Consider the following 23,893-nt stretch of genomic DNA (forward strand, 5'->3'; position numbering starts at 1 on the left):
CAGAAGCTGCAATAAGTTGTGAGATGGTGCTACCTGTGCGTTAACACAATTGTCCCCTTGTTACGAAGCTACATAATGATGATAACAATAATAAACACTTAACGTTTCTTTTCGTGTGACACTACGTCGTGTTACATAAGCAGCTCCTTCCGTATCTCAGGGTACAAGGTCACCGCGAGAAAGTGGAGATTCTTTTTGTTAGAAAATACAATACAGGAGTCCACTGAAACAAGGTTTGAAATATTCCATGGGTATCCCTAGGGATGGAATCTGTGTCCGTGCACAGTATGCGTTCGACATCATCACCATAGATGAATCACGATTGTTATGTCTACATCTTCAGGACACAGTGGCGGTGATTAAAAGGGGGGGGGGGGGCAGGATTCGTTTTTATTCCCAGGTTCACTCTTTTCTTTTTTGGACTGCAGCAAAAATTTTCATTTTCATTTGAAAATTTACAGAAAGTATTCATTGTGAATTACAACTCAGAGCCCATAAAGTGAACTAAAAATAGTACGTATGAAAATACCTCAGCATTTAGATGTTGATGTTTGAAACAGTCCAGTTATAAGGACATATTTTTCAAATTATAGAGCATATTTTGTACAATGTTGGTCATAAGAGCATATTTTATTTTGCATATTTTGGTGATTTTAGTTCATAAAAATCCTAACCCTACTCATAAGCTATGTGGCTATACAGTTAGAAAAAGACAATTGCTATGCACAGGTGATTGCTTTTGGCCATAGCTGCCAGTTCACCATGCATAATAATACACCATATTTGAAATGTCATGTGATATGAGAATCTTCTCCCCGTCTAGAAGAACGGAAACTTGTGAGGGATAAAATTTAGACTGTTCGATTCCATTGATTGAATTGATTTCTGCCAGTTTTGGCTAATGGCGAAGATGAGGATGAAAGATGACGAGATAAAGTAGATGAAGGGACGATCACAAACACATGTGGACAGCACAAAACACAAGTCCCATAGAGGATTATACTGGCCGTAGGTCGAGACGCCAGAGCCTAGCTAGTCTGCAAAATGCAGTTTAGGGTGTACTACGTGGAAGAGAGGTTGACATTTGAGTGTCTTGAGAAAGGGTCATTCCTTACACTCGTCTAGGCTGTTCGAAAAAAAAGCACTTAAGTCAGTTTTTTTAAATTATTTTAATAGCATACATGCCCAAAATTATACTTGTAATATTTTCTTGAATTGATTCAGTATAGCTTAGATGAGAGAAACAGAAAATAGCAGTTTTTTTGTTTTTTAAATTGTATTTTTTTTAATTGCGGGTGGGCTTGACCCCCACGGACTATATATGTCCACGAAACTGGTTATTTTGGTGCATATGCCCAACAAAATCGTTCACACTACTTCATGAAGCATGAAAAACGAGACCTTAATTGTTGCATCTGAAGCATCCGTGTTCCATAAGCTGGTAATAAATAAATCCTTTATGCCTTGACACGCGGGACCTCAATCGGGGTGCACGTGTCGCTCCTCCCTATGACCGACTGTAGATCGGCTCCCCCCACCCCCACCCCCCCCCCGCCATCCTTAATGCATGAAATGATGTATGAATGAACTTCACATTGCGTAACACTAAGTGAACGAGCATAACGATGGACATGGACAGCCACAGGGTGTGGCAAGAGGGATAAAATTGCGCCCCAATCCCCCTGTTGCCCTGCCAGAAGTTTATTTTCAAAATCAACATATCAATATATGGCTAGAGTGCGCGTCAAATCTCCTGCACATGGCGATAGCCAATAGCAGCGTACTGCAGCGGTGCCATGTCGAAATCTCACACGGAGATTTAGTAGCGAGGTGAAACAGGTTCTGAACTAGGCAACGCCGTCTGTGATTCGCTGGTGCTGTTCAGCCATTCAAGGCCATATGCAGGAGATTTGACGCGCACTCTTGTTTTTCATTCAATATTGACATCTAACATTGATTACTTGTAATGCAATTATCGATGTAACCCTTTACTTGATACAAGGAATGTGCATGTTACAGTAAGCTCTTTTTGTTTGACCGTACTACTCCTTGCGTATCTCTTGAATTCCTTAATTTTGAAGCCAGTCTGCGTAAACAACAGATGAGAACTCTGTTATGCTCAGTCTGAGTCCAACTTCTTATGGAATTAGTCTCTGGTGCCTCAAACATGTTTAGGGGAGATTATTTCCATAACATCTTTCGCTGTTATGCATTTGAAGCTTCGGAACGAGTCACAAGTTTCGAAGCGCCAATCAACTAAGCGAGTCGCTGACGTCATCTGAACCCAGAGCCTATCGCTAAGCCCCTTGCTCAGGCTCTACACGCCCACCAGTCTCGCTAGACAGACTCGCTCAGTCCGCTGGAGATGTTTCTAACAATCTGTCTCAAGATAGTGTTTGTCAACCTTCGTGAACCCGCGGGCCGGTAAATTCATTTTTTAAATGTCGATGTTCCAATCTCAATAATTTTACTCGTATATAGTGTTCTAATTTTTTAACTTTATACGTTAAATAATATGTAACCTTCAGATTTAATATTAATAAATTAACTGTGGCATAATTATGGAAAATATTAATTCGATTATGTCTAGCTAGGTTTGTTGACAAATAAAAATCTGGTTTAAAATAGTTGACAGTGACTGCATGTAATGGAATATTTTAGTTTCCTCTGCCTAATATTAAATTAATTTGATAATTGCTGATTTTCATCAGTATGTTCCATTTCGGACAACGAAAATTCTTCAACATAATATTTCCACTTCAGTGTATTTGTTAATTAAAATTGTTGTGATGGCTTCACCCTTCTCGCCCCGACTCGAGAATGGCCCCACAGTTGTCATTAAAATCTGGAGGCCGCGCGGGTGACTGTCCTCTTTCAATGGCCTTAATTTTCTCACTAGCACTGGCAAGAAAGAATTTCCTCTTATCGCTGGTGAAGCCCGAACGAAAGGCCATCATGTTTGGCAGCTGTGGCTGCAAGTCGCAAACTTCAGAAAAAATAATGCCAGGGACCGGTACCGGTGCGCGCTCCGGCGGTTGGGAGAGACTCTCTAAAGAAGATACCTGGTAGCTTTGTTGAATTATGCATTTGTTTACTATTTAAATTTGTAATAAAATTGTAATTGTTCCCTATCAATGCTGCATTCATTTATATCTAGTTATGCAATCTGCGGAAGAAATAGTTGTTTTACATGAAGTATGTGCATCAAGGTGGAGGTATGTGTGTGTTCCCGATCGTGCACATTTGGAAAAATCATGTGGAGGCCCAAGAAGATTGACATTTTACCTGTACCCCGCCTGAGAATCGCTGATTGAATTGAGCATCAATCATCAAAATAGCATAATATCGAAACAAGAATTCATCCTCTGCAACACCTACCTAGCTGTAAGATTCCACATAGAAGTTCGACGCAGCCAGAGAGAAAACAGAGTAGCACAGCGTAATCTGGGTTCTTGTCGTGCGTGTAATTGAACGTGAGCAGCGACATCAGAGCCGTTGGTCCTATATTCACCTCTTTGCACGTCCCAAAGACAATATACACGAAGCTACCGGCGAACGCTGAATACAATCCGTACTGAAACATGGAGAAGAATTATTACACAAGACTTAGGTTAAATAGTGGAGATATTGTATAGGCACAGTGCTATGCAGAAGTATTACCAAGCAAATTGTCCATCACTGTGTTTATTCTCTAAGATTTACACGCAATGGAAGCTTAAATATTTCACACAAAATGTCAAACAAGCTACTGACAACCTATATTAATACAGTGTAAGCAGAATATACTCCTGCCAAGTGTAAATTTCACCGTCAACAGCTTTGAATGGCAGTGGCGTCTCGTGGCCTGAAATTTGGCCGGGGCTTATTTCTTAAAGAATTTAAAATATAATGACAATTCACATGAATTACAAAAAAATAGGTATTTTTTTCTCCTATACTACAAAACTGAACTTACTTTTTTGAAAGAATTTAAAATGTAATGACAAATTACATGAATTACAAAAAAACGGGTATTTATCTTCTTCTAAACTACAAAACTGGACTTTTTTTTTAAAGACTTTCAAATATAATGACAATTCACATGATTACAAAAGAAACAGGTATTGTTGAGAAACATACCTTTCTACTAACGTTGACTCCTGTTCTTCTACTCAGCAAATTTTGTTATTACTTTTTCGATGAAGCCCTCTATGTTTGAAATGTATTCTATCTCTATTGTAAGCAAGTGCCAAGGCATTTGGTATGTCTTGTCCCATTGCATTTCTTAAGCAGGTTTTAATACGCTTCAATGTGCTGAAACATCGTTCAGATTCAGCTGTTGCCACTGGAGTTATTAAAACTATGTTTGTCATTTTTACTGTTTCTGAAAAGGTACCCTCTAAATAATTTTAAATGAAAAATGAATGCAATCTACTGATAGAGTTTATGTTTTTCAACTCTTCACTACAATAAAGAACACGAAGTTCCCTCTTTAGTTTTCCCTCTTCTATGAAGGGATAATAAATCTGGGAAGATGCCTCTGTTTAAAGATTGTTCTCTTTCATTATGTCCTCTTAGAGCAAGTTCATGTCGACCACAGAATTTTAAGCAATCGATAATTCTATTTAATGTATGCCTATTTTTCCGGACAAATTCATTGTGTCTTGTAATTGACAGCCTATGTCCTTCATCAATTTGTGTTCGAACATCAACCCTGCCAAACTCACTCAAACATAGCGAATGAAAGCCACCAAAACACTACAGAACAACACGCGAGATCGAACGCGACTCAACGCAGGGGGTGCTCGTTCGGCGGCGCAGATCGTATGCGCAGTTGTCCGTGGATGCATGACGTCACCATCGAAACACTCGGCACGGAAAAGGCTGGTTCCTTACGCAAATATTGAGAAATTTGACAACGAATATCTTCTAAAATATAGTAGCAAGGGAAAAGTTACAACTTTTACTGTTAAGATTTATCCTTTCTAATCAATTTATCACAAAGTTGATTGAAATGTGTAAAATGGTTTTCAAGAAATCGTGTTACGAAGGAACCCCTGTTTTGTTCTCTCCAGGCTTCCAATGTAAGGAAGTTTTAACTTAAGCGCGTTGGATTTCTCTTTGCTCTATGTTTTGAAATAATATTATTTTTTTCTTGTCAACTGAAATCATGCCTAAATGCTATGGAAAGCTGTGAAAACTATTATCACTAACGGAAGAAATCTAAAATATCACAGCTTGATTGATATAAAAAAATGCGAGATTGCCCATTTTTGTGAAAAAGGCATTGTGCGAGATCTAAAAGCAGAACTTTATAATATTGTATGTAAATGTAAGGGTGTAATAAACGTGACTGCTTCCCAGGCACGTATCCAAGTGGGGGGGCTTAGGGGGCTCAAGCCCCCCCGAAAGTTTTCGGTTTACACTATATAAAATGAGATTTTTTGTTTCTTGGGGTGTCAAATAAAATAATGTGACGTTAATTTAAGGAGATAAATAATTATCGAGGCAAGACGGAGAATATTCTATAACCCTGTTATTGGTAACAGCTCGTATCCAAGGTGGGAATCAGGGGGCTCAAGCCCCCCTTCAGAAAATTTTCAGTTTACGCTAGATAAAATTAGGTTTTTGGCTTCTTGAATAATATGGTGATAATTTGAGAGAGATAATTATCTAGGCAAGACGGAGAATGTTCTATAAGCCTGTTATTGTTAATAGCGCGTATCCAAGGTAGGGATCAGGTGGTTCGAGGCCCCCCCCCGGCTCCCCAAGGAAATTTTTCAGTTTACACTGATAAAATTAGGTTTTTGACTTCTTGAATAATGTGACGGTAATTTAAGGAGAGGAATAATTATCGAGACGAGACGGAGAATGTTCTATAACCCTGTTATTGTTAATAGTGCGTATCCAAGGTGGGGATCGTAACTCGTGGACTCCCCTCACCATGAAAGTTTTCATTTTACACTAGATAAAATTAGGTTTTTGTCTTCCTGAATAATGTGACGATAATTTTAGGAGAGAAATACTTATCAAGGCAAGACGGAGAATGTTCTATAACCCTGTTGTTGATAATATTGCACGTAAACTTTTCTTACGCTTTCGGTGTTGTCGTAGCGAACTTGAACACTATGTAGAAGAGACTTGTCAGCATTTGGAAGCTGCACAACAAAGGTAGCGCCGCAGGTAGGGCGATTCGGATTCATTGTAATTTTTTAATCTCTGGAAAGCGCGAGAGGGAACGTTCTTGAAAAAGAGGAGTCGAACTACTGGCAATATTTACGAATCGTGATATCTGCGAAACGTTCTAGAATATAATGAGGATATTAATAAGCGGCTTCAATTTCCCGGTTGATCTGTACAACAGAATAGGTAGAGACTTCATAGGTAAGTGTGACAATTCATACAGTCGATTAGTGATCAGTCAGTGTCCATTGGTTGCTTTATAAGATCTAGTGATTCGAAAATGAAATGGACTAAATACCGTAAAGTAACGAAGTCTACCACTATTGTAGTTCCAGTTCGGTCCCAAAGCTAAAGACATTGACGACAGCGGAACTTCGAGTAGTGTGCTACGAGTAGTTCGGGTCGAAAGACGAAGAGATCGAAGGTCTCTCTCTCTAAAGTGAATATTTCGGCAGTATCGGGCTGGGCATTGGAGCGATTTATTAAAAAAGAAATAAGCTGCACAGATCAACTGAAAATCAAAGTTTTGAGTGATGATTTGGTTGTACCAGGACCAAATTTTGTGTATGCAGTCCGAGAATTTCATGGCATAAAAAAATACTTTTGTTTAAGGCTACTGGGTTCGACACACAGTCAACAGGCAATTTTGGACACTTGCGAGTGCTTAGGCATGAATATGAACAATTTGGTGGGTTTCGGCTTTTATAAGAGCTGCAAACATGGGAGGACAAGACACATTAGTGGTGTTCAGGCTCGAATGAGAGAGAAATATTCGTGAACTGTCTGATTCCAGTTCCCAGCACACAGTTTGAATCTTGCGTTGTCGAGTGGATTGTGCATTCCGTGCATGTGTAATACCTTCGTAAAAACACTTCTGGTACATAGATGTTTTGATGCCTGATGAGAAGAAATGAACAAACATACATACTGAGATGGTTCCGGCACACAATATTAATGCATGGAAACAGAGGAGTTGAGTGGTAGAAAATGTCCCGATTTCACGTTCTGATTAAAATGACAGCCTTAAACGCCGCACCCCGTGGCGCTGCGACGCTGGGGGTCCCGGGTTCGAATCCCGCTCGGGCATGGTTGTTTGTAAATGTCCATTCATCAATTTCATAATTTCATCCCTCATCCCCATCTTCGCAACTTAGCCAAGAGGCACAAAACGCGAAGTAAAATAAAACAAATCAAACAAACAAACAAAGACAGCCTTAAACAGTGGCGACGATTTAGGAGATAGTTGCTCCCCATTCTTTTGCCTCCACACTATCACACTATGGCCTCTTAATGCTTGTCTCCTTGTCCACCCCCCCCCCACACACACACATTTTGGAACCCAATTGCCACCACTGGCCTTAAACATACAATTGTGATACCCCTTTAAAAAATGGTGTTCAGCCGCCGCCCCGAAAGGAATTCCTGGATACGTGCCTGCTGCTTCCCGTAAAATGTCACTGAACTGCCCGTTCTTCTTCTTCTGTCTTTTCTTTAGCGCCGTCAATAGCTTCAACACGTTGTTTTTTTATATATATATTTGTCACATATTTGTTTTAATTAGTATTCTGCTCGTTCCGCCACCTGAACGCAGCAGCTACGGCTCAAAGGGCAGTGTAGTTACGCCGGAAGAAGGCTCGGAAATGGCAGGCTTCAGAAGTTAACTCATCCAAATTAAATTAAACAGGTATGTGCTCTCTCTAAATTTAAATCATAGTTCACAAATAATTTGATTAAAAGTTTTAAAAGTATCTATTTTACTTAATAGCGTATTAATTGGTGCATTCTTCTCCAGCATAGCCATAGGCAGTGACCACACTACGGGAGGGGGGGGCAGGAACGCCCCCAATTCTCGTTCCACAATTTCTCTCTCTCTCTCTTATCTGCCCCCAGTAAAACGACGGAATAATAAAAATAATTGCCCCGGGAAAATATGATTTACCCCTCCATCTTTACTATTGCGCTGTCACTAGCTACAACATATTTTGATTTCTATTGTTCCCACATATTTATTTTAATTTTAGTATTGTGAATCATATTCCACTGTGTTACCTCACGTAGCCACCCCCCCTCCCCCCACACACACGTACGACTTCAGTTGTAAGTTTTAGACTAAGCTTGTCAAATATCCACTTATATCTTTGTATTCTTGAGCCATTTAAAAAAAATCATTTCGCCCCTTCTTCTGGACTATTTCATAGGTATGTTTTCCCACTGGAAGCCCCTTTGCAGGTCGAGATCAGGGGCTATAGCCTTCCCAAGCCAGCGTCCCCTCCAAATACTCTCTTGGCCTCATGAAAGAAAAATATATGTATTTATACGAAATATTAATTTGACTTGGCAGTTTCTCTTTTCGAACAGGAATAAGTTTTAAATTTTAATAGCTTATAAATTTACACTATCAATTTTGAGTAAAGGTTTTGCGTAACCCTAAAAGTACATTTAGAGACTGCAAGGTCAACTCTCGATATTTCAGATATATTAAAAAATTTCATCACAACGTCTTGTAATAATTATTTACTTCAATAACCTCCTCGCAAATGTTTCTCGCATATTAAATCATAGATGCCAATTTCTGTTTATTTCCTTGTAATGCTGACTTCCGTGGCGAAGTGGTTAGCACAACGCTTTACGATGCCAAGGGCCCCCAGGTTCGAATCCCCGCCCGGTCATGGGTCTACTTTCCTTTCTTCAATTTCATCATATCATCACGCATCCTCATCTTTGCGATTAGCCATATGTAACAGATAAGCGAAGTAAAATAAACTAAGTCTATTAATCAATTATTTTATTAAACTCTTTAATTCTTCTTTAGCATGCCACGTTTTTGTTAAAATTATATTACGATTTGTAAAATGACGAAATTCTAAAGGAGAACACGCAAATTTCTTTGTAGCGCATCGGTCAGAAAGTTTCAGGAATATGGATTTTCAAAATACATTTTTTTCACATGTACTTTGCCTCCTTTTAAAAGTAGCGCGTTTTCAATTATGTTACTAATCATTAAAAGGATGCCTCAATACCATCTTGGAGGATGACAATTATTATTTTCCCCCTCCTAAAAGTAATAATATACTTTCGCTCTCTGAATCTCCCATATAAATGCTACGGGCCGTCTGCTTCAGCCGAGCTCACTGCTTCTCCGTCGACGTCACGCGTTCGTTCAAGATCGGCAATCTTCGGATGGCTTTACCTAATCTCTATATTCCTTGACTCAACGGAAGTAGCCCCGAATCAGCACTCAAATCCATTGCACTGTCCCCTCCTCTCTCTGCTAGCATGTGACCTTCACTGTAGCGTAGGTGGGTGTAGGCCACGCCTTTCTTTGCGACTTGCCCCGGAAAACGATAATTGACATCAATGCCGCTAGGAGCGCTGTCGTATCCATTGCAGCAGACGATGAATTTACGTGCGTAAAAAATCGCCTTTTAAAAGACTGTGTGATAGTTATGCGTTATGGTGATTGATAATTACGTGAATACGTCCGTTTTTCTTTAGGGGCTAAGCCCCGGAAGCCCCAAGGGACGAGACGCCACTGTTGAATGGTGTCCTAGACTTAAGCTTCCCCAGCCTACCCCTCGCTACGGGCCTGAAAGTAACTCTTCACTACGGTAGGCTTTCAAGGGATAGTTAAGCAAGTCCAATTATAAGTGGGTAATATATTGCACAATTCTTAAAATGTTATGGTTGCTAGTTTTTAACAATAAGGAAATATAGCATAATATTTACATAAGAAGTATAATTGCAGTGTATCTGCAATTACGTCGTCGTCGCCGCCTTGTAATCAAGAGTTCTTGGGTTCAATACTCGGTGGAGGCACATAGTGGTTCGAATCACTTTAAACTATAGGTTCCGCCTATAGTTCAGTAGGATGTAGGTCTAGTTTGGTCTAGTAGGTCGATTAGCCTATTCGAGCATACTGAACCCGGGACTCCTTGGTTACGTTACTACCACGTCATCAGGGAAACCAAAACTAACTAAAGTTTTATAATGGAAGGCTGTTGCGGGGATTAGGGGGGAGGGGGCGAGGAGGGCCAGTTGCCTCCTCACACTTTTTGCAATTTTTGTTGGAAGTATACTAAACCTTATCTACCAAGGGAGAGTAAACTGTCCTTGCCCCCCCCCCCCCCCCAGTTTTGGAACCCACTCGCCGCCACTGATGGAAGAGGTGGGCTCACGATTGTTAGTTAGACCGGGCCTCTATATGTATAAATTCAGGTCTGAGATACAACAACATCGCGAAATTTATTTATTTACTTGAGTCTCTTTAATGCTCATCAGGATTCATGACTTAAGCCTATAGTTTAAAGTTGTATCCCATCCAGTAAATTCACTCTCTGCACCAGGAAAAGCATCAACAGTCTGATGAAAGAAAAAAGCAAGTCGGAACATTGCACTGAACTTCCATCCGCTGGATGGCGCTGACTGCAATTTCTCACGATTGACCTTCAACTCATCAGGAAACGACATTCGGCCTCGATTGTCTCTTCTCTCCTTGCATCCATTCCCAGACCCCAAGGTGTATTACATACAGGTGGGCTCGTTGGACACTTCTTGTGCCAGGAATTTTCGCGTGACAGAAAGTCAAAGGTCTTGGAGGTGATGACGTGTTCGTTCAATAATGCGGACGGACCCATCTGTATGAACTCCATCTTTCCCACACTCTGGCATAATGATACACTTTTATCTTGCGGTTATAGCCAATCAACATTAGATCTTTCCTGAATAGTGGAAAAATATGAAAACAAAGCTGGATTTTTTTACGAGCGGCTAGCGACAGCGTTAGCAACTTGGAAATACATGCAAACAACACCAAACCTGACCTGCCTAACCTACCCACGAAGGCATATAATAGCTGACATAAACAAGACTTAACCTGCATAACCTATTTGCATGCTTATTTCTGCTATTATATGTCTACGTGGATAGGTTAGGCAGGTCAGGTTTGGTGCTATTAGCTTAGTATCTCCCAAGTTGCTAAGGCTGTATCTAACCGCTCGTGGATTTTTGCAGAGAAGTTCAGAATGCAACTCCAGTATAACATAGTACACTCGCTTCACTTAGTACTCCTGCAGTTTGTTTCTTTACACAGCATATTTGCAAAAGATAAAATTCAACCTACATTATTGGATTTCGATAAAGCCATAATATCTATATCTTCCTGTAATTACTTCATTCTCATTAATGAAGATGAATACAATATGTACAAAGAGTGAAAAGTGAGTACATCAATGTACACTGTATAAAACACACCGTATTATTAAGTTCGTTGACCATGTACAAAAATCCCAAGTTCAAGTTTCGCTGCAATATTGGAAAACTGCTGTCAATTTCATTTTTTTGTCCCTATTTCATTAACCACTGGAGATACTGACAAACCAAAAAATTATAATAATAATAACTGGAGGTAATGTTAACGTTAAAGAAAGGATGTTAACATTAAAGAAAAGATCAAGTTTATACAGGGGTAGTCAGAGGAGGATTAACAATCTTTTCCTAGAGATTGGGGGGAGTGGGAGAGATTACCTTCTGGCATATAGGTTCGGAACCTGAATAAGATGTAGCTGTATCAATGTGCTTTTCCTGCTGCTGATTTCATCAGTTCATAATTCATTGTCATCACCAGAGGTAGAAAAGCGACACATAATCAATTATTACTAATTTAGTTTTACAAGGCTAATTTAAATGAGCACAGTATAAAAACCATAGGCGTTTACACACCCTATGGTTGTTGATTAACGGAATAAAATCATTCTACACTAAATATAAGTGCGAATATAAACGGGGCAACTGACGCCGCTTGATCACGCCTGTAAATAAAACACAAGTTTCCTTTGTTGCATTACCTGAGGCCCTAGATTAGCGAGTGCAGCGTAGGCGATAGCTTGCGGCATCAGTGTGAGTCCAACTGTGATTCCGGCCACAAGATCGGACACTGCATCGTCCCACGAGTATCGCGGCAGCCATGACAAGATAGGGATTCGCTTGTAGAGAAGCTTCCTGTCGCATGTCTTGCTGATCCACTCGCGAGTTGACTTCGATGTTACCATTGTAACCTGCAAAAGAATAAAAAGAACATCGCCTAATTAACCTTACACCAGTGACCGCGATAAGGAACCCGCAGACGTATTGCTCAGCAAATTGTCCATGATTACTTTCACGTTTTTACGTATTCTGATGCAGAGATTGTCAGCAGTTTGTTTGGAGTTTTGTTTCAATTCCCGGAGCTTTCATTGCATAAAACGCAGCGAATATACGTGGTGGTGGACAATTTGCTTGGTAATACTTATGCATCCCACTGTACCACAGTAGAGTCAACTGTGCATGCAATGAACATTCTATAATAGTGAACCCAAATCATTAGTCCTGACCGTAACACATTACATATTTCGTTTATAATGAAAAATTATCATTACTAGAAACTTAAATAGAGTGGGGTGCATAAGTATTAACAAGAAAATTGTCCATCTCTATGTTTATTCTCTTTGTTATACCCAGTGAGAGCTTCAAGAATTGAAAGAAAACTACCAAAAAAGCTGCTGCCAACCTGTGTACCAGTAACGCAAAAATCTGATCCTTAACAAAACACTGGCTGTAAGATAAAAACAAATGAAAATAGTCAGGGACAATTTGCCGAACAGTACTTGTGCATCTCACAAGTGCAATGCATGACATCCGCCAAAAGCAAAAGTTCAATTCCCACACTGAAAAATAGAATGACAATTTTATAATTTGATGCAAGTAATTTTAAAGATACGCTATTATTTACTTTAATTTATCCTTTGTAAAGACATACTCCAGAACTGACGTTCTAATAAATTTGTGAGGTGTACTAACCGACGTCACATGAAAATTGCCGAACACAAAACCTTGCTCGACGGAGCCACCTATATTCCCTTCACCTTTATCCTCGTTTGAGAAAGATATTTAACTGACACGCATTCTTACCGGAATGCTTATAGACGAGGTGTTCTCACAGCAGGCACATTTAAAACGTCCACTCTTGCAAACTTCACGCGCACTGAACAACATAGATTAATATTATGCACACTAAATCTCGAGTCGGGGCATAAGTAAAGTCGACCTGTTATGTAATGATCTTTCGAAGTAAAGATTTTCCTTGTGCGGTTTCCAACCTGTTATTTCAGACAAAGAAAGTTGTCCACTTGTGCGATATAACAGTGTATAAACTCAACCAGTAACACTGGTTGATACTAAGGAAATCTTTGAACCCGAAAAATCATATTCATTTGATGTACGAATCCATGCGGCCGGTAGCGAAGGGTACGATAGCCCCACCCAACTGCCTACACAAGGTTTTTGTTACATAGGCTAATATTCATAGTATTATTGGAGGCTCAAGTGTTCCATGTATGTTTATCCACATTTTCCAAGTTTAGGACTCCACTGTATCTTTGGTTTTGGTCAACAGACTTCATAGAAAATTTTCCGTTAAAAAGGGCTACGATATTCCGATATTGAAAAATTAAATTCGTTTACAATTCCTTTTAGTACATTCAAGCGAACCTTTGTATGGTTTGTTTCTCTATTGTCTAGATATACAAGATAAAATATAAAGTACCGTCACCACGTATAACTAGACAACATAGTAAGTAATTTACACGTACCGTCGTCGCCTTGTAATAGAAGAGTCCCTGGTTCGAAGTTCGATACTCGGTGAAGGCACAAAATAGTTCGGATTCACTTTAAACTGTAGGCTCAGTACTGATTAGCCTATCTGTGCGTAAAGTGGACTTAAAACAAAGTTCAAACCTCATCAGTCATCCTCGCCGTCGCGATTAGCCAAATTGACAGAAAAGAGAGGTAAAATGACAAAACCACAAGTATTTAAGTGATCACCCTCGATAGAGCACCCCCACCCCCTCGCGAGAGGAAGTCGTTATTCCGCCACTATTCTTGTTGCTATCTCTATCAACATTCCTTGCCAAAAGCTTCATATTTACACTCAAGATACAACAAAGAAGACAAGTTAATCCCTCTGTCTATTTCTCGGCAGAGTTTTTTTGGTACTTTGTTACATAAGTCAGGAGAAAATTTTCTAAAGAAAGAAGATTGTGTTAATTGCAGTGTACGCCGACAGAAAATGCCGTCTTTGTCTTGTCTTGTTTGTGTGAAAGAAAGCTAACATCTGCCTATTTGTACATCACTTTCTCACGGAAAAAGCTAATTTTGCAACGTTTATCGCGGTTCCACTCACATATATCTAGCAACAGACTGGCAAGAAGGACTTTTTTTTTTTTACTACAGAACTGTAGTTTTATATTTTGCAAGTTTACTTGGTTTTTGTATTCATCCGGAATCTAACAACTTACAAATATAGTACACGTTTATATGATCAATTTTAGAAACATACGCTAAATGTGACCAGGGAACGGATTTTAAGGTACAGCAACTTTCCAAAACATAGCTGATTTCACACCGATCGTTTGAGATATGCATTTTAAGACATGAAATCAAGTAAAATGAACACACTTTGTTGCATCTTTACGTGAGATTAGCCCATTTATCCCCTTTTTAACCACTCTTTGATGCTTCAGTACCTTTTTCATCCTTTTCTTTCATGTTTTGTTAAAAAAATTGGACAGAAAAAGAAATTATTTTTACTCTTCTTGAGCAGCTACATAAAATCCTATAGTTACATTTTGTAGAGCAGAACAAGAGCTACAAAATGGTATAATATAATCATTGCAGCCCCAATAGTTCCAAAGATAATGTAGCAAAACCCGCGAGAGAAAAACAAACTTCAACAAAACCTATTAGGCAGAACCACAGTTCTCTACGCGGTCCGCGCGCATTATATACAGAATGTGCAGAAAAAGAGAGAGCACCTTTTTTTTTTGGCAACTTTTTGAAAAAAAATTCAGAACCTTTTTCTCCCTTTTCTACAAATAATCATGTAGATATCCACACAGCGTGTCTGAATAAGCCACGTAGTAAATTAATTTAATGTTCAAAGATAATGCATAATAGTTTACCAAAGTCTCGAATGAAACCGAGAATCTCATCTCAATTTTACAGAAGCCTTTCTCGTTGTCGGTTCTCTCTCGACAAGTCTCGAAAGGTCAGGACTCGATCTGTGTATATGTTTTGCTACACCAATTGTTGCTCAATTCCATAATGTTCAGATTTTATAACACAAGCACCAAAACTTAACTTTGTAGTTAATCTTAAGTTCACATTGCACAGCCAGGATTCTAGAATATAAGTTGTTATGTCTAAGAAATAATTTTACTTCTCTAGTCAGATCTCAATAAGTGTGCAAGGGCAAAATGACCCGCAGCTTGTCCGCAAGGACAAAACACACACACACTTACCTTGCAAAAATGGCTATTCTACGACCGGGTCATAAAAACACGAACGTGATAAACTTTCTACCATACAACCGGATCACAGTTTCGTAAAACAGAAGCAAAATACAGCAAGAAAACTTACGTTTGGCAGACGATGCACAGAAAAACTAAACAAAACACTATCCACAATTTGTATTGCTGTGCTGTCACGACCTGGGGAAGTTGAAAATGAACGGACAATCAATGGGAAAAACAAACAGGAAAGGTGACATGGAATCCCTCCCCCTTCAATTCCGCCACTAGAGTCGAGATTTGCGTGCAGATGATTCTACTGGTATTACATAATGCTCTCTCTCCCTCTCTCTCTGTGGAAATGGTTGCCATTTCTGTTTATGCGAGGTCGTTCGCCCTTGAAAAAGGAACGAAGTCACAGACCACTGCTTCATCGAGGAAATTACAAATTACGCTCTCCCAAGATGGCTGCATTCAGGTAGTGATAATCACGGATTCAAGTACGTCATCGTAATGATCTAAACAGGAATGTTGATCGAATGTGTTGTACAAAAAAGAAAAGCGAGAATTGAGGTTAAGTTCTAAGAAGTGCTTCTGGCAAAGTGAGAAGAAAATGTTTACATCGTTTCTTGCATGCCTGTGAAAGTCTCGTTATTTTCCTTGCTCGTTAAGTATAGAAACTTCAAATTATATTGAGAGTTTTAGGAAGGGCAGGGTTCTATGTGCCATAAATACAAAGCTTTTGGGCTGAAATTGTTGAATACTGGATTGTATGTAAACAACGGTCGACACATCTTAAGATGGTATATGACAAAACCAGTTTCCTATTTGCGAACATTTTACTACCGGATACTACTTACCTAGAAGGGTTGTGCCCTATCCGAACATATTTTTCTACTTTGGGACCCACAACTTCATCTAACACTTCCTGAGTCTTTTAAACGAAATGTTAAAGGACTCAGTTCAGTTCTAGATTTGAGACTGTGGTCACTGCCTTTGAGCCACTACTGGTTTAGAAGTATTAGTTCAAATTGAAGCATTCTGTGTTCGAATCCCGGGCTGGGCATGGGTGCTTTTGTAAATGTCTCTTCATTAATTTCATCATATCATCACTTATTCATCTTCGCGATTAGTCAAAAGTGGTAGAAATGCTAAGTAAAAAAAAATGAAGCATGTCAGAATCCGACATGATTAAAGTCGTTGTCGAAATATCTACAATTTAATAATAAAAGTGTGATATTATATATATATAGGGGAAGGGGTACATATATGAAATACCATTATGTCTCGCCTCGTAAATGCAGCACTCTAGCAAGAACTACGTGAAATGCTGGCCATTGTCCCTCACCACCACAGGAAGCGGTTAGTTCACAGCTCGAGGTTCAACACTGCGCGTTAGAGCGATTATTGTAGTTTCTCGCCCGAAGTGAAAAGTTTGGACGTGAGTACCTTTTTGCCTTGTGCTTCTTATTAGTATACAGAATTAAAATACATGGTATACAGTTTTGTAGGATATTAACTCTAGCAATACCAAGGGAGGCTCTCAGGCCCACTGATTCATTTTTTGCGTATTATTGTACAGTGGGATCCATGAGTATTACCTTGCAAATTGTCCATCACCATGTTCGTGCACTTTATTTGACCCAATAACAGGTTCAAGAATTAAAAGAAAACTCAAAACAAGCTGTTGACAACTTCTTCACCAGCATACATAAAAATCCATTGCTTAAAAACACATAAGATGTAAGAGAAAAATTAATGAAAATAGTCATGGACAATTTGCACGGTAATACTCATGGATTCCACTGTACATGTATATCCATCAATGTAAAATTTCATAAAAAATAGTAATTGTTCTTTGCAATATTTAGAATGACATAGCGTGATTTTTCCCAAAAATGTTCATTAAAAAGTTACTTTATTTCGTTGATATTGTTTATGGGCCTCAAAGCACCCCTTGGTAATTCTAAGGAAAGATTTCGCAATGATGTTTTAAAGGTATTTCAATACATGAAAGGATATATTCAATTGCTAAACTATAGTAACAATTCGAAATAATGAATGTATGGGTAGTAGAAAAAGAACAAAAAGATAACTTTGCTAGAATTTTGCACAGTTTAAGCATTGTTCCAAGTATTAACATTGTAATTGAAGAAAACTAATAAATGTTACAGTGATTTACTATAATTATTTAAAAATCATTATGTAATTTATCTTTCATGTATAATCCATAACAAAACATGAAAGTAATGTCTAATTTGTTAACTTATGTGTACAAATGACAGAAAACACACGTCAATCCAGTTCAATTGAACTTTCATTCATGGGCCTCTGAGCCCCCCCCCCCCCCCTTTGGTAATCCGTGTAACAAAAAATACCTTGGTATTGCTAGGGTTAATAGGTTTTATTCTGGTATATTTACATACGGGGTAAGTCAATATATAAGTCGCAAAATGGAATAGATAGAAAAGTTGAAATAGTTACTTGATGAAATGTGGTTTATTTTTCAACGTAATCTCCATGAACATTTAGGCACTTGACCCAGCGTTTCACGAGTCCCTCAAAGCCAGCAGCGAAGAAGGTTTGTGGTTGGTGTCGTAGCCAGCTGGTAACCTCCCGATGGACCTCCTCCATATCCTGGAATCGATGACCACCCAGGTGATTCTTCAGAGATGAAGAAGAGATGAAAGTCGGATGGTGCCACATCCAGACTGTAGGCTGGATGTTCCAGTCATTCCCAACCTAGGGATCGTATGTGAGCCACTGTGGTATTGGCACTGTGTGGACGAGCGTTTTCATCCAACAGAAGAACTCAATCTCCAAAAGCACCTGGACGTTTCCTGCGAATGGCTGACCGTAATTTCGTCAGGGTTCTGCATGCGTGACTGCAGTGGCAGTGTGACCCTGGGGCAGAAATTCCACGAGTAAGATGCCTTTACTGTCCCAAAACACGGTGACCATCACCTTCCGTCCTGACTGGGTGGCCTTGAACTTCTTCATTTTGGGTGATCTTGGCACTCCAATGACTCACCGCCGGACGAGAACGTGACTACTAGCGCCTTATATGATACACGGTGGTGCTGCCACCTACACCGACACTTGCGGAAAGGATCAGTGCAACGACTGATATTCATAAAACAATTTCACATTGCAGCAATTCGAAGATATTTGATTTTGTGACTTATATATTGACTTCCCCTCGTACATTGTTGGAGTGAGTTTTAATACACTTTTGACTTTTGATATTCGAAGGTAACAGTGGCACAAATATGGAATAGTAGTATTCCATATTTGTGTAAAAAATTATTAACGTGAAAACAATGGATTTGTTTGTTCCAAATGCAGTATTTTAACCCATGGGACATCTCACCTGCTCCTGCAATTAAGAAGAGGCAATGAAGTAGGGGAAAGAAAGCAGGGACCTCTAATATCCTGACTTCATCAGCATATAAAGCCAGTCTCACACGGTGGTTAAGTAGGTCCCAACTTCCCTACCCACCTCCGACTCGAAACTACCATAAGATCGTTTACTTCTTCAGTTCGCGAAGGCAGCAAAAGGGGTCTCACACGATCCTTAAAATCGCATCTTTAAAAATGGCCACTACACAAACACGGTATACCACTTCGCAAGTTTAGATGCCAATAACTGCTGAAGATTTTGGAAAATAATGGTTTCTCTTAAAAGAATAAGAGAATAACATTGGCACTATTGAAAAATGTAGCACATGTAACCCGTGGCAGTGAATGTGAGTATATAACATGCGTTACTTCAAGTTGATATTTAAGGATAAACTAGCATAAAGTTGCATTACCCGTATATTACGATAGAAGTTGCATATTCTAATGAAACACTTCTCGTACGGTTTTGAAATATATCCCCAATACGAACTAGTCAATTAAATTACATAAACTTCATAACATTCGAAGTGCGAAAATTGTGGTTAAGTTACCATATTATATTTATATTTCACTGACATTTCTTTGCTCCTAAAATACTTATTGTGAAACTTACTTTGAAGTCCATGAAGAACTAATTAGAATTCATAACTTGTATATCATTACAACAGGGACGGCGACAGGGGTGGGCACGGGTGGGCAAGCGCCCACCCAAAAAATCCTGTGCCCACCCGATTGCCCACCCAATCAAATGAAATAAATATATACAATTAGGGAAATGTAAACGGTTCTGTAAGTATAGGCTGGTCCTCACTCAATGTATATGTATTTTATTTGTGAATATTGTAGATACTAAAAAGTTCACAAGTTTCATCCCTTAACTAGCTTTGCTGTCATTTGGCGAATTGTCTAAAAGTAAGTTTACAAAGATTAGAGTAAATATCTTGTTGAATGAAATTAATTTAAGCTTTTTTCTACTTCCTTAATTTTGTCGTTGGAAAGCTAAAGGCACTATCAGAATTATTTTATTTTAAATGTAATCTAATGAACACTGTTGTGATTATAAGCAATCAACAGGCTTAGTAAGTTTTATTGGATATTCACAATTATGAGGTATGTGTATATGATCAAGAGTTCATCAGGATTTAGGAGGATTTGGAGAGTTGCAGCTCCCAGCCTTCAATGGAGAAAAATTGCTTTGAAATCAGCCATACATTGAAGAAAAAATATATTAGGAATGTGGAAGTATAAAAAGTATAACTAACCATCTGTCATGACTTGGGCTAGGGCTAAAGGTTATAGACTAACTGAAACTGTGCATAGATGGAAGTGAGTTCTTGATGTTGTCAGCACCGGCCCTCCACATAAATCTCGGCCTGGGTATGATCAAAGTGATAAACAATAAACAAATAAAATCATCTTCTTTGCCTTAATCGCAATGATGACTATGAATGATGATGATGAAAGCGATGAAGGGACACTCACAAAAACACGCATGCTCAGACCGGGATTCGAACCCGGGACCCCTGGCGTTATAACGCACTGCGAAAACCACTCCGCGGGTAATTTGATGTCACTTTCTTTATTCTATCACAGATTTTGTTTTTATTGTTTTTGTCATTTATTAAAGAATAAATAAATAACCAGGACAATAATCCAGGAGTGATATTTTTTAAAAGTCCACTTGCTCAAATTGGCTAATTGTCACTTTATCTTCATTTTAATCTGTAGTCCTAACGAGTGTGTATTGGGCGTCCACTGGGAATTGAACCCAGGACCCCTTGATTATAAGACGAGAGCGTTATGCGATCGGAGAGACGATATACAGAAATAACTCCGTCAACCATACCATTTTATCATAACATAAGATGCGTCCATTTAAGAGGTGGATTACACTATTATTGTTATGATTGACCATGGACGCCCGCAGCTTTTTTTTACAGAGAGGGACAAGCATGGTAACTTGTTCCAGGGGAGGCAAACGAGACATATTCCCCCTCGATAATAGTGCTACCCCCTAACGAAATTACACTTATTAAAATGGAAGCTATCATGTTCCTGCAGTACCCTTCCAATAATAAACAAAATGACTGTGAATGAAATGAAATATATGTGTGCAATGTACAAGTTTATGATAAGACCAATTTTCCAGGCAGGCGTGCCCCCTTGCACCCCCTCCTTCAGGACACCCATGGATTGGCCTGAGATTTATACTATTTCTTTCACGTACGGACAAAAATATTTGAGACTGTGATAAAACCACGTCGTTGTTCGCGGAGTTATCTGTTTTGATAAAAAATGAAGCATTGTGGAGTTGAAATTACTACCTCAACTTTCGAAGTGCTATGAACTGTTGTTACTGTATTTGTGGAAAGTAATCAAGATTGATTTGACTCATTGTTATGTTTCAAGTCGATTTTCTACTAGTTTTGACCAATGGTGACGGTGAGGGTGAATGGGAATTAGATGAACGTCATGATGGAACGAACACAAACATGCAAGGAGACACAAAGCACCAGGAGGATTATCTTGACTGCGGTTACAGGCGCCAGAGCTTCATTTGCCTACAAGAATACTGTTTCCAGGGTATACTATTCAGGTTGACATTTGAGTATGTTCGAAAAGGTCAAACTTACAGCCCAAATGATCTGTAAAAAAAAGATAAGATGATTAGGTTTGACGAATTCCTTGTGTCCAAATCGCTTTCTACACAAGGTGAGAGGGAAATTTCGAGCGAGAGATAGAGGGGCGTGGGGAGAGATGCGTGTTAGTCAAACTCACCAAATGCCTTACGTTTGTACTGCCCACCCTAATTTATCAATATAGAGCTTCTGCCCACCCGGTCGAAAAATTCTGGCGCCGTCCCTGCATTACAACACTAACAGGTTAATTTACTGCGGTGCTACACAGCACAGTCTATTTGTTACAAACCTGTATGGCTGTTCAGTGTTTAATGTTTACTTCAAAATACGAGTAGTATTCGCGTCGGTTGTGAAAACAAAATAACTGTATTACAGTAGAAAATCTAGACATACGAAGTAGCCCTATTTATTTTAAACAATAATAATTAGTAGAGTCTTCACTCAACATTCAACAAATAAAATATTCGCCCCAATAATTTATATAGAGTCATTCCATGCCAAATCAACACAGATATGTGCAATTTTTAACCTGACCATCTCCGATTTTCATGAAATTTGGGGAGTTGAAACTATGCATGGAACTTAGTAACAATGAAAATTTTTAGTGTCGTGCGTCTTGTAATTGTTAAATTATTCAAGGTCAAAGTTTGCAGAAATTGCCTTTTTTGAGCCCGCTTAGCTATACTAAATGTGCTGTAACTCCGCCCCTATTTCACCTAGGAAGCTCAAATAAAGCTTATTGTACAGGGAATTGAACAAGCTTTCCAGTGATATATAACAAGTCTACCTCTGGATAAAAATGTAATTTTGTCACGTGACCTTGACTTTTGACCTTTAATATCTCAAAACATGTCATCACCAAAAATCGTGAAAAAAATATATTTGGTCCCTCATACCATACTATAAAACATATCAAAAAATCATTCTGGGACTGCAATGGGATCAGAAGATACAAAATAATATGTGTAACTATGTGACTGATAAAAGCCCCATTACATGAACTATGAAGAGTCAAATGTCCCTTAACACCCCCTACAAAATGTGAAGGAGTTATCCTGGGTATAATTGGTCATAAAAGAAATAGGTTAGGCACATGGAGATCCCTAGCCGTGTGTGTCAAGCGCAGGTCCGGCATATTGTTGACCACCATATTGAATTCAACGCAAGAATTTCAAAGGAAAGGGGGTTATGTGATATATCAAATGAGGCTAGAATTTCACGAGAAATGAAGTGACGAAGGTTTATCCAACATATATTTAACCAGCAAAAATTTATTACTGCATGCTTGTAACCATTTTCTCCTCTTCGAGGTGTTAAAAACAAAGCATTGGAATGCTCCTAACGTGTTAGGAACTCATCGAGATCACGCTGACATCTTGGGAGAGAAAGAAGTATACGCACCATTGCATATGATTTTAAGCAGCTACATTCACCAAATAGTTGAATAGTGAAGAGTATTGGGAAAAGTATCTCAAACAATTACGTGACACTTCCTTTGGAATGAAAAATTCTTCAGTGGCGAGGCAAATTTTTATGTTCACGGTGAAGTTAATAAAAATAATATGCAATACCTGTGATTTGCTCAGTCGAATGGTTGTTGCTGGTAAGCTAATTATGTGGTATTATGTATGGCGAACGGAAATGGTTGGTCCATATTCAACAACGGAACCTTAAATGGTGAGGGCTTCTTGGATTTGTTAAGTGAACAGGTTTTTTCACCCTAGCTTACGGGATATGGCACTTTTCGAGAGTTTTGAAACAGGACAGAGTGTGACCACACTATATAGGCATTTTCGCAATTTCTTCATGGTAATTTTCTAGGTAGATTGATGGGCACACGGGGATCTATTAAAAGGCCTGCACATTCCCCAGATCTAACATCTTAGGAGGACTCTCACCTTCAGAAACATTTGAAGAGAATGGTGCATGCACTAAAAGTCCCTCATATTGACCATCTGAGAGAAGGCATAGTTGATGCTTGCGATGTTGTTGCACATGCTACATTACCAAATGTTCTATGCGAGTGTGAGAGACGTCAACGAGTGTGCTCACAGGAACATTATAATGTGCATATATCGTAAGTGAAAGATATGTGTATAACTTTTTGCTGGCGTAAGATACGTTGGAAAATCCTTCGTCACTTCATTTCTCGTGAAGTTCTAGCCTCATTTGATATATCACATAACCCCCTTTCCTTTGAAATTTTTGCGTTGAATTCAATATGGCGGTCAACAATATGCCAGATCTGCGCTTGACACACACGGCTAGGGATCTCCCTGTGCCTATCCTATTTCTTTCATGACGAATTATACCCAGGATAACTCCTTCACATTTTGTAGGGGGTGTTAAGGGACATTTGACTCTTCATAGTTC

At 39.0% G+C, this 23,893-nt stretch overlaps 1 protein-coding gene across 1 annotated transcript in view; it reads right to left on the bottom strand.

The window, feature by feature from the left end:
* Nucleotides 1-15,754, bottom strand: part of LOC145978450 (sodium-independent sulfate anion transporter-like) — a 51,631-nt gene extending 35,877 nt beyond the window's left edge. Inside the window, exons 1-3 of the mRNA XM_083111096.1 lie at nt 15,613-15,754; nt 12,006-12,215; nt 3,379-3,574 (exon numbers count right to left, since the gene is read on the bottom strand). Coding sequence (XP_082967222.1) covers nt 3,379-3,574; nt 12,006-12,209 — 400 coding nt within the window. The 5' untranslated portion in view covers nt 12,210-12,215; nt 15,613-15,754. The remainder of the gene's footprint in view (nt 1-3,378; nt 3,575-12,005; nt 12,216-15,612) is intronic.
* Nucleotides 15,755-23,893: the final 8,139 nt, after the last annotated feature.

Source organism: Lepisma saccharinum, chromosome 24 (assembly GCF_977018435.1).
Source record: "Lepisma saccharinum chromosome 24, izLepSacc3.1, whole genome shotgun sequence".
Lineage (NCBI taxonomy): Eukaryota > Metazoa > Arthropoda > Insecta > Zygentoma > Lepismatidae > Lepisma > Lepisma saccharinum.